The 14,894-nt window shown below is 32.5% G+C and overlaps 2 protein-coding genes across 4 annotated transcripts; both read left to right on the top strand.

Annotated features, from left to right (window-relative positions):
- The first annotated feature begins 3,850 nt into the window (after positions 1–3,850).
- Positions 3,851–6,709, top strand: LOC105177761 (transcription factor CYCLOIDEA). 3 transcript variants are annotated; one of them, XM_088884711.1, is made up of 3 exons: positions 3,851–4,404; positions 5,461–6,418; positions 6,501–6,709. In XM_088884711.1, the coding sequence occupies exons 2-3, from the start codon at positions 5,553–5,555 to the stop codon at positions 6,517–6,519; spliced, it is 885 nt and encodes a 294-aa protein (XP_088740837.1). In that variant the 5' UTR covers positions 3,851–4,404; positions 5,461–5,552; the 3' UTR covers positions 6,520–6,709. The 3 variants fall into 3 exon arrangements, with proteins under 3 accessions (XP_088740837.1, XP_088740835.1, XP_088740834.1); XM_088884709.1 differs by lacking the exon at positions 3,851–4,404 and having other exon boundaries at positions 4,456–6,418; positions 6,504–6,709; XM_088884708.1 differs by lacking the exon at positions 3,851–4,404 and having other exon boundaries at positions 4,457–6,418.
- Positions 6,710–12,073: 5,364 nt separating this feature from the next.
- On the top strand, positions 12,074–14,824 carry LOC105177739 (cyclin-B1-2). Its single transcript, XM_011100983.3, has 4 exons — positions 12,074–12,326; positions 12,419–12,519; positions 13,209–13,306; positions 14,582–14,824. The coding sequence occupies exons 1-4, from the start codon at positions 12,207–12,209 to the stop codon at positions 14,680–14,682; spliced, it is 420 nt and encodes a 139-aa protein (XP_011099285.1). The 5' UTR covers positions 12,074–12,206; the 3' UTR covers positions 14,683–14,824.
- Positions 14,825–14,894: the final 70 nt, after the last annotated feature.

The raw sequence follows: 14,894 nt of genomic DNA, 5'->3' as shown, positions 1-14,894 counted from the left end.
ATTGCAATAATCCCTATTTTTTATTTTGTAAATAATTATTTAATATAAAGTATATGTTCTATTGTATATTTTAATATCAATTTGTAACTTCTACTTTTGTAAATTAATAAATTCAAAGAATTATCTTATAATATTTTATATTTATTTATGAATATATATTTTTATAAAGATACAAAATATTTAATATTTTCCTTTTACTGTTTGTAATTATTAGGCATAATTATATTAATACCACCTAATTTATATATTATTACATAAATCATTCTTATTTATTAAGATATTTTTTTGAGAAGTTTATAAGTTTAGCCAAACACCCTCTTAGGAAAAATCGAAAAAGAAATAAGAGAAAACAAGGGATTACTCTGAGAAGACACCTGGAAGAGAACCACAAAAATAATAGAAATAAGACTCCAATTTCTTGTATAATTAAGTCCATACCCAATAGTCTTGCAACTCTTTCTTCCCATCCTCCTTCCAAATGATTTTTTGGAACTCATATTAATAGAGTTTCATATTTATGGCAATTTAGTCCTTAATATTCAGCATCTATTCTACATAAACATCATAAGCTTATTACTCAAATATCTTTTTAACACATGTATGCTTTTATATGTATTGCAAATTGACTCAAACAAAATGACTTTTCTCATGATTTTTTTTTAATTTGAAGCGATAAATAATCATTAATTAAAATAACTCGTGACAATAATTCCTTTCAAATATCAAAATCTAGCAAAGACAATTATAATAATCATACACTGATTAACAATATCAAATAAATAAAATCTGAACAACACCTGCTATTACAATAAACAATATATACTATATAATAGAATAACAATATCCCAACATATAACAGGTCACCTTGAAAATTATAAGACCTTAATTTCACTTTCTCATGATATTAATAAAAAGTATACATGATCCAACAATATCCGAAAAGATGGATTGGGTGTAGAGAAGCTCGTAAAGATGCTCCACTATTATAATGGGAAGTTGGAATTGAAGGTGATCATCATCTCTCTCTCTATATATATGTATCTGAATCCCATAACATGATGAAGATGAAGTGACACCACTTTCTGTAACTTGGTTCTATTTTTTGAGAAGATGAAGCCAATTCATATTTGTCAAAACATCACCCAATAATTTCACACGAAAAACTATATACTAACCGATCGATATTTATGCCCATACACAGCTGATTGATTTGGTGGAGTTGACGTGCAATATATGTTCAATTGGCCCCAAAACTTGTCCTGTTATGTGATTGGAGGATTCACTTGGATCTTGTAAGATTTGGATTTTAGTGGGACATCTGGAAATAAATGAAAACCAAAGTATTAATTCCTCATTTACACGGGGTATAATGTTTAATAAGTTTTTTAGAAAATAAATGAAAATCAAAGTAATAATTGAGCTAGATCTTATTGATTATTTTTTTAATTAATATATTTACTAATTAGTATTTAGTTATATATTAACTAAAAGTCGACATTACTTAGATTTTGTAAGTTTCATAATTTTGTTATTTAAATACATGGAAAGTTTATTTTTAAAATAAAATTTAATTAATATTTTATAAAATTTAAAAATATTTATAAGCTTATGCACTGTTTTAAATAAGTTTATTTAAACACCAATCCTAATTGTAAGCATTGATATAAACCTGGCTTGCAATATCAGCACTAAAATATACCAATTTAAATTAAAGACCATGAGAATAGATTAATATTCTGTGAGTTGAAATGTTGCTGGAATAGGAGGGAGATTGATTGATTAATTGTATCGGGTACGTAAGAAATTAAATTTCAAGTAACGAGATTTATGTGTGGATGTGTGCACGTTAAATAAATATCTGACATATATATGTTAATTTATAGCTACAATTGCTGTGATCATATCAATCTTGTACGTACGCTCGCATGCATTAACGTTAAATCATGTCCCTCAAACAGTAGAAATGGAAAAAGTTAATGAAAACGACTCGTTTTGATGGAATCCCCATCCCATTTTTCATTACAATTTATTCATTCCATCCTTTAGGTATTGCCCACCTCTTCAACCCTGCCCTAATTCTTTTCTCACAACTTAAATTATACATATATATACACACACATATATATCCAAGTCACGTATTTTGCAAATGAATTAGGTGGCCTGCTCGAAAACCCGCCAATTATATAGTATTGTGTGGGGATCAATAATCGACTTAATTCAATTGACGAAATTCAGACCTCATAATCCTAAATTCATATCGAGTTCGAATCTTACCAATTAATGTGTGGGATGATTATTCAATTGTAATAGTAGATATTGTTTTATTTTAATAATAATTATTAATTAGATATAATTATTTAATATTAATAATTAATATATAATTATTGTAGTTGTCAGTCAATTTGAGTTTAGAAAGTATTGGGTAGGGTTTAATTAATTAGTTTTATGAAAAAAATTTGTTAGAGTAGGAATTTTGGTCATCGTTCATCATGATTTTATTCCACCAATTAAAACCCATAAAGTAAATGCAATGAATGTGCCTTTCTATCAATTCACACCATTTATTATGTCAAATGCTTTTCGCGTAATTAATACAAACATAATTTATGAATATTCAGGAAACATTAGAAGACATATATAATTTTTAATTTGTCATAATTAATTATATTAATTGTTAAAAATGACAAACTGTTGTAAATATATATTAACTATTACCAAAATATTAGGATTAACTGATTGTATTAGAAGAAATAGGGAATAATAATTCACTTTTGTGTAATAAAAAGACAAAATGATTCTAAGAAATTAATTGATACAGTACGGAAAAATACAATTTATTCCTATGTGATATGAGAAATGACAAAAAAAAATCTTATAAAAAATAATAAATTATCCCACATCTTCCAAAAAAATAAGCAAACATATATTTGCAGGAAAAATGAAACCATATATATAGTTTCTGTATCAACCAGTCAAAGGACATATCTAGTACCTACTACACTTTGTACTTTCATTAATTTAATTAGAATTTATGACTTCACTATATAAAAAAAAATATTTTACTGGAATGTCTTTTGTACATATTGTTTTTTAATTTGTAACAGCTTTTAAAATAAAAATACGTCGGCGGCTAAAATAGGCATTACAATAAAATTGTAACGGCTCTGGATGAAACCCTTCAACATAGAAGTTTTTGTAACGGCTTTACGAATACAACTGTGTAGGAATGGCCTTTGTAATTATTCTGTCGTTCTAAACATACAAATTTCTTCTGGCAAAAAACGTATGTCAGCAAATATTTTTCATTTCAAAGTTGCTACGAAGATTGTTCCAATTGGAACGGACATATAATCGTTTTAAAAAAATTATTACAAATTTCGTGTTATTTTATAGTGGTTTATGTTGAATATTCCGACAATTTTATTAGTAAAAACCTCAGCCTGAACGAAAATATATAGTAGAGAAAATCAAGAAAACATTACACATATTTACACGCATTTGCAGTCAATTAATTTGATTCTTGAAACATATATAGACAACCAAAGTACAAACATATATATTTTTACATGAGCTGCCTTAATTAAAGACTGAATTTACTCACCCATTCCTTTGACTGTGGACAATGTCTGAGATTAAATTAATCTGTCATGTCCCTTGATTTTATTTTCACAAATTATATTTAATTTACTGGAAAATTAAATGAAACTAATTATGCTGTAATAATCCCGGATTTTGTTGCATTAGGGTTCATATTTCTACTGAAATCCTTTTCTCAAAGAGTTATATACAAACACAAATACATATATATATATATATATGTATATATTTCTTTTCTGCTTACCATAACTCAGTTACCGTGGCTAAATTTCCTCCTGTTGCAGTACTGTCTTTCCCCTTCCACAGACAAATTCAAGCTTCTGTTTTCAATAAAGTGAAAAACACAAGTATGAAACAAACCCTTCAACAAACAATCGCTCTGTTGAAGAACCCAGAAACAGATGTCGAATTAAAAATTACCCAAAATGGAAAAGGGTAGCCAAGGGTGAAGATTAGGGCATGAAAAGTGCAGCGTTGAAGAACTAGGGTTTATTGTAATGGGCCTGCAATGCAAAATGAACACAACTGTACAAGCCCCAATCGCTCTCATAGCTTAAATGGTCCCAAGAACCCAAAAGGGCCGGCTACTTGCAAATTCCAACAGCTGAGAAACAACTATCAGAGTTGAATACAAGGCAAAAAGTTAGTACCTTTGAAAGAGAAGAGGTTTATGGATTTCTTACAGACATACCGGAAATGGAGTCTTTTTTGAGGTGGGTGAACAGGACACGGAGCAAATGGGGCCCGTCCCTAAAAGCACAGGGGAATTCAAGTGAATTTGTCTATTGCGTAGGGTGATAGACAAAGGTACGTGCAGTGTAGACTCTTTAAATTGTTGTTAAAAAAAAAAACACAGCTTTTTTCACACACATGCAGCAAGGAAGGGCTCACACCTACAAAGAGCTCACGGCCCTCTTCCGGCAAACCTAATTTCTTTTATTTTAACTTGAAAAGCCACCGCTATGATTAATAAACCCTACTTTCCGCCTCTATCATGGTTGCATTTCTAATATATATACATCATGCCCTAATTTCGTCATATACTACGTACTGTGTGTATATGGTACATATACTTAATTCCGTATATATGTGTATCTCTGTACTGTTTTCATACAGAAAAGCAAGAATTGGTGTGGATGAGCATATGTATGACTATAGTGGTCTGATTTATCTCTGCTGTTTGAAGTGGAGTAACTGTAGAAGAACTGTATCTTTACATTTTGAATTACTGCTAATATGTACTTTGAAGGAAGTGGAAGATCATTAATAATATAGAAGGCATATATACATAAATTTGGTTCACTAATTTATAATATACCCTATGAAGTGCATTTGAGTACATTTCATCTGGGGTTGCAAGAAAGGGTACAGAACAGTTTTCTCCTGAAACCCCAGCTTCCCCAATTCATCATTACCTCCGTCCTCCATTTTTTCCCTACAGCCCTAGCCTCCAGTCTTTCTCAGGCAAAAGTCATTTTCCAGGTAAATAAAGAAATAGACAACTATTTTTTATGGCTTCAATAAATAAACCTGTTAGAGTTAATAACCTCTTCAGAAACCCTTTTCTCCATGGACCACATATACCCGCCCCTCCAGCTCGCCCTGGAGAACAGAAATCTCTTGCAAGTTGATTCAAGAATAATATTATAAGGGTTTCCAACATGACTTGTCCAGAATATATATGCTCTATGTAAGAAAATAGGGTTTTCCTTTTCAATCTTGTAATTTTCTCCAAAATGTTCAGCAAGAACACGTACCTGCTTCCGCAGGTTTCACCTTCTCTTCACGCACGAGCCAATAGTTCCGTCGTCGACCTCAATGGCCGTGAAATTTTGCTTCATCACCATCCCGACATGTTTTCAGGTCATTACTTGGCCGCCAATGCTTCAGTTGTTGAGGCTGCTGCCTTGTACAATCAAGATGTTGGTGGGATAAATGAAGATCCAGTTTCTGCTATGGCAAACGCATTTCAGAGAAAACAGGCGGTGAAAAAGGACCGGCACAGCAAAATATTCACATCTCAAGGGCCGAGGGACCGGAGAGTTAGGCTCTCCATCGGAATTGCACGAAAGTTCTTCGACCTTCAAGAAATGCTAGGTTTTGATAAGCCAAGCAAAACCCTCGATTGGCTGCTTACTAAATCAAAAACAGCCATTAAAGAGCTGGTGCAGAAGACACAAATCGGCGCCAGCGCCAGCGCCAGCGCTAAGAGTATTTCTTCACACTCTGACTGTGAAGTACTCTCTTCTGCAGGAAATGGGGAGACCTTTGAAAATGCAAACTCTTTAGGAGAAGATTCAAAGAGGAAATTTGCTAACAAAAATAAAGGAGCAAAAGATCATCAGCAGAATCTTGCGAAAGAGTCAAGGGCAAAGGCTAGAGCAAGGGCTAGGGAAAGAACAAGAGAGAAAATGTGCATCAAGCAGCTAAATGATGCCCGAAACACGGATTCTGGTTTGAACCCTTCAATCCCAGTTGAATATGGAAACAATCAACTTGAAGTTTTCCAATTATCTGCAGGTTCTTCCAGCAACAGTGTGTCCTGCTTGAGGGCTAATGGCGAAATTCGCGAACCTATCCTCCATTGTCCCCTAAGTAATGAAGCAGCCAACGGAGACCTAATTCAAGAATCTATTGTGATCACAAGGAAGTCGAAGAACCCTTCGTTCTTTGGGTTTCAGCAAAACCTTATTGTTTCCAGAGATTTGAGTTCAAACTACACTATCCCATCTGCTAATCCCACCGATAATTGGGATATATGTAGCTTCACCTCACAATCCAACCTGTGTGCCATCTTGGATCAGCACAAGTTCATGAATAGGTAATCATAACAATCATATATATCTGAATATTACACACACATATATAACATCAAAAGTGAGTTGTTTGTCTTTGTCATACAGCAGCACTTCGGACATATAGGAAGCTTTTCGGAGTTAACAGGATTCATGGTGCTCACTTGATCGATGTTTGAGTATGTAAGTTCTGCGACCTTGCTCTTCAGCAATCTTAAGCTTAAATTGATGTAATACTTTTGTCTGATTTTAATTGCCGATCGATATAGACTTCCTTCAAATCTTAAATGTTCATGAATGTTATTTGTACTATTTGGCACCCCATATCTTAATAGCATCTTTGCCTTTGGTTAACAGTGTTTATTCGGACCCATGGATACAACGTAAACACTACAGTTATTGCTCCAATGGATGATCATAAGTTGTCTTTCTCAATATAATTCTGAATTTGATGCAGGCTCTGAGCATCTGTCACTAATATATATATATATATATATATATATATATTGCAAAATATACTGTTATTTCAAGAGTTGAAAGCAGATAATAACCAAAATGTAACATCAGATTTCAAATCCCCTAATCAGAAAGCAGAATTTCAGTTAAATCAAGAGATGAAAACAAATTAAACACCAACATAAGAAACACCTAGATCGACATAACCTCTAGTATGTGTTGCTGCTGATCGATACAAAAGTCTTGTCAAGTTATTACATTTTCAATATCAAATCATGTATTAAGAATGTGATCGAGATCTACAGGAAATTTTTGGGGGTTAAGAACCAAGAGATTATATATATATATATATATATATATATGACACAAGACAGGTAAAAGTTTAAAAAGCCATTTTTAAGAGTGCTCTGAGGTGAAGTTGTAGGCTTTAAAGTGTTTAAAAGACCTGCTTCCTTTGTAGCCCAAGTGATTGTTATTATTAATATTTTTTCTGTCTTTTCTTAGAATTTAATCAGGAAAATAACATTCAGTTGATTTTTTGGGTCTTACTTATGTTGAATTGTGCCGATTTTGAATTGGCTTAATTACTGGAATTATAAAGGTGGTCTATTTTTTTTAATATCTGATTCTTGATTTGTCATATATATAGCTCCGAATTTTTGTAGCTAGGGTTCGCTGGGCATCCAAGTTCTTGATATACCTCCATAATTTTTCATACATAATCTGAAATAACTATCCAAGCTATGATCTTTAATTGCAAGGCGTTGTCCTTTCATTTGGACCATCATGTAATGAAGAAACATAGTGGTCCTCCAAACCTCCCAGACCTCAATATTCATACACAGAATACATATATTTAGATCCTAGCTATCTTTGTTTATGCTACCCAATATGTTAATTCAAAGTAGAATATTCTTTCTACTCCCAAGTTTTCGGAGCAAAAACTCATTATCGTGGTCCTCATCATCATCTTTGTCTTCTTTATTACCTGCCTTTTTTGTTTTAGTTAAGAATGTTGTTATCATTTGTTTTTCATCAGGATTATATATACTCTAGCTAGATATATCCCAGGAACTGAAGATACAATTTTGGCACTATAATACTAATGCTGAAGTATTTTTTTTTATATATTAAATGCATGCACAAGTGCATATACATATATATATATACACACACGCGCGTACTACAAGAATAAAACTAATATTACATCTGGATTGAATGATTCATGTACCGTTTTTAGCACTATATGATATACCTATGCCGAAGTAAATATATATATATATATATATGTATATATTAAATGCATGCACAAATATATATATATATATATATATATATACACACACATGTTCTACAAGAATAAAATCACTATTGCATATGGGTTGAAGAATTTAAATGAGAAATGGGTCAAATTAATCTTTGAATTTTTAGATCTAATTTTATTGAATCCTTTATGTAGAAACAATTATAGGTTTCTCTAAGGATTTCATGAAGTCCATGAATTGCTAATTAGGTTTTTCCCTTGATAAAAAGACAAAAATAACATTTGGTCAGGAGGACAATATTTTCGCACTGCTCTGTTCTTAATTAGATATATATTAGTAGTAGTTTGAAAAGCTTGGTGTCTAGTGTTTTGATGATCATTTGGGTGGAGCAATTAATTAATGATAATGATGTAGTAGTTGTCAAGCGGCAAGGTCATGTTTGGAGTTACGTAAACAAGCCTAATCACATGTTTCTGCCTCTCTCTCTTTATATATATGCTTCCTTGCTCTACAGAAAGGAGGTCTCGAGGTTGGCATATATACACATTTTCTTACCAAACTATTCGGAGACAGACAGAATGTAATAACCTATCGAAATTAAGGAGGTTATATAGTTAGGTGTCTAGCATTAATTAATCCGTTCAAACTTACTTGAATATGTACTTGAATTATCTATGTAAGAGACTACATACAGCCTATCTGCAAGAGAGGGGATAATAGGAACCTTCATTCGTAACATGAGGCTCTACAACTAAATTAGTTCGGTGGTTTTTAAAAATTTTAGCAATTTTAATCATTTTTCAATTAATTTGTCCAAAAGACTGCATGTGACTTTGTACATGATCAAATTAAATTATAATTTTAGTCTTGTAACTTAATGGGGTTCGTATTTTCTGTCCTACATGAATCAATATACAGGACTCAAATTGCAATTTGCTTGGGTCATGTGCAAGTCACATGCAATTTTTCAACTAACAAGACTAAAATTATCGTTATTTTAAAATTAAAGAAGTAAATTGCAAAAGTTAATTCATGTAGGACTAAAAATATGTACTGTACATCCCAAGTACATGATTAAAAAATGCATTAAATCGCTCTAAATATGATGGCTAGTACACCAGAAAGAAGTATGTGTTGGTGTATATATATCTTGGAGGGGATGGTAAATTTTCAAAAATTGCTAGCAGCCTTGTTGTAAAAATTGACATTTTTTAGTTTGAGAAAGTGGAAAGTAGTTGTTAATTGATTTTTCCTTTTTCTTCTTTTTCTCAAGAAAGATGAACATTTATTTTTTTTTTTAAAAAAAAATAACCTCTGACATTATCTATCAATGAAATATGACTAATTTTTGCTAGAGTGATTAGCAAACTAAAAATCAAAAGCAACTTGGTTTATTTATGAAAAATGAAACCCCCAAACAACAGAGATTTTAATTAATTGAATATATTTGAATCAATTATATAATAGTGTAATATATTTATTATGTAATTAATATACAATATAAAAAGAATAACTAATCACGTAATAATATCATACTTACTGTAATTAATTAAATTTAACCATAATTTGAATATGAATTTTTTCCTTTTCTCTCTCCCTCTGTATATTTAGAACTACCCATATATTAAAATGTGTATGTGAGTGAGTGGAGGGAGTGGTTGAGTGCAGAGACTTTGTTTATACATGGATTCTGCGAGATTCTTGATTTCATCTTTTGGTCAGAGTAAGTTGATGTTCATTGTGTCTTCAGTTATTACTTAATACTCTTTATTTTCACCCAAATTTCTTCCTTAACTATAGTTTAATCTTCACCCAAATGTCTTCTGTATAGCTTTTCCTTCACTTCTTTTTGATATTTTTATCCTTTATTTTTTTTGGATTACAAAAGAGTTTTGTAACTTTTTGACATTTCACAATTTTAGTCTTTTTGCGAAATTTGCAAAAGTTATCGGAATAAATCATGTGCCATGTCATTTTTTAATTTTTCATCAATTGTAGGCAAAATTGAACCAGTTAGAACAAAAATTGCAATTTAAATAAAATACGTAAGGCACACTTGAATTACGCCGGCGACTTTTGTAAAATCTGGCATCGAAAGAACTAAAATTATGAAATATCAAGACTATTTTGTGACTTTAAAAAGATAAAAATGCCAAAATTATCTGTCAGAAACGAAAGCATGACATGATAAAAGTCCCTGATTAATTAAATTTAGTTCTTGAAGTTTTATTTTCTTCTAATCATTATCCATAGCATTGATACGAGGATTAATTATAAAGATGCGACTATCACTAAAACAAGCTTTTCTCAAGAAATGTGTCTCAAGTGATCATACGACTATCCTGGTTGGCTGGACAAATACCTCTTCATCACCTCGTACATATTTTCTTTCAACTATGTTGCAGCCCATATCAGCATTCTGATCATACGTAATCCTTTATTACATTCCTACAAAAAAGAATTAAGGTAAATATATAATTTTCCGGAAAGCAACGAAGCAGGCCCTAATTTTTGCAGGCAACAGTAACAGTGAAATTACCACAAACTCTGAATCTTTGTTTCCGGGGTTCAAATCATGATGAGTTAAAGTGATGGATGGGTGAATAGAGGTAGGTAGAGCACTTAAAATTCTTGAATGACAATATATTCATTTGTTTATTGTTTAGGTATAGAATGATTAGTTACATGGAGCCTTGTGTCCAAAGTTTGATGTTCATCAATTTCTCAGAATGGGTATGGTGTGATGAATGTACCAGAAAACCCACTGTTTGTCCTACACTCGTAATCCTATGAAATTTAGGGGTGGAATGCTTCACTTCTTTTTCTTATATATAGTACATGTGCGTGAAAGCTGGACTAGTACATTTGGTAGGTACTGCAAAAGATATTCTTTGCCTCACCAAAATCTTTCTTGCGTATGTATATATATATATATATATATATATATATCTTCTCTCTTTTCTCTCCATTTTTTGACCTATTTTTTTGGATCAATGACGACAACCTTATATTCTCTTCTTTTGGAAAAGTTAAGATTATTTCCAAGAGCTAAGAATAGATAAAGTTTGGTTGGTATAGTGAATCTGAACGATAGAAAAGTCCCCACTTTCTTTTTAAATATATTTGTACCGGAAATTACTGATAAATTTGGTTAATTTAATCACTATTATTTAATTTAAACATAGTATTATTGTTTGTCCAAATTAAAATACTAATAAGGTGTAGAGAATTATTCCACAATCAAAAATGATTTTCAATTTTCGACTTACAACTTGATTGATGCATTGTTGCATGAGGTATAATTCGTCTTAAAAGAGCCTTATTATTTCTAGTTATGAGCCTTACAATTTTGTTTTAAAAAAATGCTTTACTAGGAAGAAGAGCCGTTGGGAGTTTATAAGCTACTCAAGTTTCTCGTCTGCAATTGATGTGGAACACTCTGCCTACATCATCAACACTCTAGACAAGGGGCTTGGACGAGCGTATGACCTCTTTCCCGCAAATAACAACATATAATACGATTTGAGACTTAATTGGTGCCTCGTAAAATGAAATATTATCTACTCTAACTTTATATATTTTATGATTCAATCCTAAAAAAACATGTCATTAAAAAATGAACTTTTTGAACTTATAAATAACTTAAACTTATGTACGGCCGATGTAGTTGCTTTGCCAATATCACTTTGTGTTAATATCATGGTACAGGTGCAAATTCCTCCAAGTCCAACATTGTACAACTCTATCCGTTCATTGATTTAATGGAGGAGGAACGGCCCACATGAGAGTTCACCTCATGGATCAGCCCAACAGAGGTAACATCCTACTTCATCTTGGGCCTACAGAAATATAACGTATCAACCCAGTAGAGGAGCAGGCACACATGAAAACTCAGACCATGGCCCAGCCCAACAGAGGTAGACTCGCTGCGTCGTCATTTTCAGCTGACATTGATTTTACTTTCATTTAACTTGTATGAAAAGATTTCTCAGAAATTCTCTTCTCTTCTTCATACTTTTCCTACATCTGCAATCTCACTCTCATTCTTCCATACCAAAGAGGCAAAAGGAATACGAGAAGGAAAGAAACTGTGATGGATTCGGAGAAGATGATTCCACTCGAAGGGCGGAGAGACGACCCACTCCGATACGGAATCCACGGCGTGAAGAGTGATATTATTGAACCTCACCCGCTTGAATCTGCCTATCGCTCTGTAAATTTTATTTGTTGAACTTTCTTTAATATCTGTTCTGTTTTTTCTTAATTATTGTTATTGTTTTTAAATTTTGCTTGTTTGGTGAATAGTCGAAGGTGAGGCAAGAAGAAATGAAGAAGAAAATTTTGATGAATACTTACGGAGCGGCGTTTCCAATTAAGATGGAGCTCGATCGACAGATTCTCTCGAAGTTTCTCTCACTCTGGCTCTTTATTTTTGGTTAATTTGATTATTTTACCTCATTTTCTTTGCTATTGGTGTGCGGAACTGTAGAAGCAAGGGTTTTTTGTGGTTGTGAAATGGGGCTTACTTTGAACTTTTGGATGTACTCATGTGCCTGTGTTCAATCGCATGGGTTTGCTTTTTGACTTTTTGATTATGTGAAACTTTCAGCTCGTTAAAATGCATTTGGAATGGTAGATATAATGTAAAATCCTGCTATGAGTGCGTGTTAGGGCGCCAAAGAAAAATGTTGACTTATGTTTTTGTACATTATTAGGTAATCATTCTTTCCTGATGGCTACTTTACGCCATAAATACGATCTAGAAGAAATGGGGCATCCAAGTAGATATGTTAGTTGATTTTCTTGTATACTGAGTTTTAGGCTCCTAGTTTTGTTGGTTCTGTCACATTTTAGTTTGTCTTCAGGCATTCTGAATCAAGATCATATACTGTATCATAATTGGTTAGTTTGTGAATGGATCAAGGAGCTGAAGTTACATATTAAATTTTAACCTATGCACATAATGATGTTATTTTCAACTGTCTGCCAGCTGCATATATTGCTTGATAGCTAAACAGCACTTTATAAAAGAATCTCTCAGCACATTCTCTGAATTGATATTCTTATATTTCTTTGGCTCTTTTGTTGACTACAGATTTCAAAGACCTCCTGGAGTTATACCCTCTTCATTTGTGGGTTTAGAGGCCATGAATGGAACTTTGGAAAGTTTTGGTTTTGGAGACTACCTCAATGGTAACGAAATACTGTTAAATGCAAAATTCTTCCTTTTAGCTCTTTGACAGGTTTTATGCAGAGTACATAATTGTTAGCAAAATGACATGAGACTGGATGATAGGGGCTTGTTGGTGTCAGATTATAGTATAATCATTTAGTGTCATTAGGCATCTGAAATAACATATTCTAACTTACCTTTTTACTGCATTTAAATTTCGCCGGCTGAACACAAAGGAAACCTGTCGTCCTTTGGTTGGAGTTTTAACTCAAAGCAAGTATGAGAACTAATTAATTGATCTGTAGAATTTATGTCCTAGGTGTAGATATAATGTAAAATCTTGTGATGATCGCATATTGTAATTACCTTGTTTGGACATTTGGATTTTAGTGAATGAACACAAAGGAAAACAGTCTTCACGTTTCGGTTTTTAAGTAAAAGCAAGTAAGAGAAATAATTATTAATGTCTATCTGCTTATATATTCTTCTTGTTCCTTCTAAGTATTTATATAGAATCTGTCCTAGGTGTATCAGAAAACATTCTTTGACCTTAGCATATATAATAAAATAAAGTAAGATTAATACCTTAAGGGAAGTATGACAGCTTTAGCTTTCAATGTTTTTGTTTTCCTTTTCCCCTGGTGCTAATTCCAACCAGAGCATCTACTTTGTTAAACAAATGGTCTAGAAAGTTTCTGTAATACAAATATCCAGAAGGTTGTTTCACTATTAGAGAAGCAAGAAACGCGTCTGTTATGTTGTACCTAATCTCTTTGTTGCACCTAATCCATGGAAAACTTCACTACTCATACATGAAGTCAAACTCCCTCATCTTTCCACTTGTCACCCAACCATAAATTATTATCTTTCTTCTCTTCTAAATAAATGTCTGCTTTTGCATGAATGCTGAACTGTGGAAGGTCATAAAATTCTGCCATCACTTTGTTGGATGTTGACCTAAAAAGAGCCAGAATAGGTTTATCATCCTATTTCCCATGCCATATATGAGTTACTCTTTCTTTTATGCATTTTCTGTTCATAACTAGCTAGAGTGGATTGTTGTACTGATATCTGCTAGTTTTTCTATCTAGCTTCCTGTGTTTGTACATAAATGCTATTTTGTATTTTAGTGGGAATTGTAATTAAAAAGGCAATTTTCATGATACTGTTATTCGAGATTGGTGAATATTGTGGTTCAATGCTTTGGACACGCTAGAAAAGTGACTGATGAATGGTTTTCTTGTCTTCCCTGATGTTTAGTCTTTTACTTACATGTATATTAAATATGGTTTCAGATCCTAGGGAGTCTGAATCATTTCGTCCAGTAGACATGCATCATGGCATGGAAGTGCGTCTTGGCCTTTCAAAAGGACCACCACAACCCAGTTTCATGTGAAGCATTCAGCAACCAGCAGCCCGACTTCAAGTATATTGTTGGTTGAGCGTCTTTTCTGTAATACAACCAATGTGATCTGTATTCGACATATTTGGCTAATCAAAGAACACCAATCCCTCATAGTTGATTGGATGTTGTTCAACTTTGTTTCTTGCATTATCACGCTCAAATTTAATGCGTCATCTCCTAGGGCGATATCCTCTGTTGGTTGA

Source organism: Sesamum indicum, linkage group LG9 (assembly GCF_026168435.1).
Source record: "Sesamum indicum cultivar Baizhima isolate 11 linkage group LG9, ASM2616843v1, whole genome shotgun sequence".
Lineage (NCBI taxonomy): Eukaryota > Viridiplantae > Streptophyta > Magnoliopsida > Lamiales > Pedaliaceae > Sesamum > Sesamum indicum.
Note: the sequence above shows the minus strand (reverse complement) of the source record. Positions and strands in the feature narration are given on the sequence as shown.

Coding starts and splice junctions, on each gene's coding strand:
- LOC105177739 (XM_011100983.3), top strand. CDS start 12,207: ATGGATTCGGAGAAGATGATTCCACTCGAAGGGCGGAGAGACGACCCA. Junction 12,327..12,418: donor TTGAATCTGCCTATCGCTCT/GTAAATTTTATT, acceptor TTTGGTGAATAG/TCGAAGGTGAGGCAAGAAGA. Junction 12,520..13,208: donor GATCGACAGATTCTCTCGAA/GTTTCTCTCACT, acceptor TGTTGACTACAG/ATTTCAAAGACCTCCTGGAG.
- LOC105177761 (XM_088884708.1), top strand. CDS start 5,334: ATGTTCAGCAAGAACACGTACCTGCTTCCGCAGGTTTCACCTTCTCTT.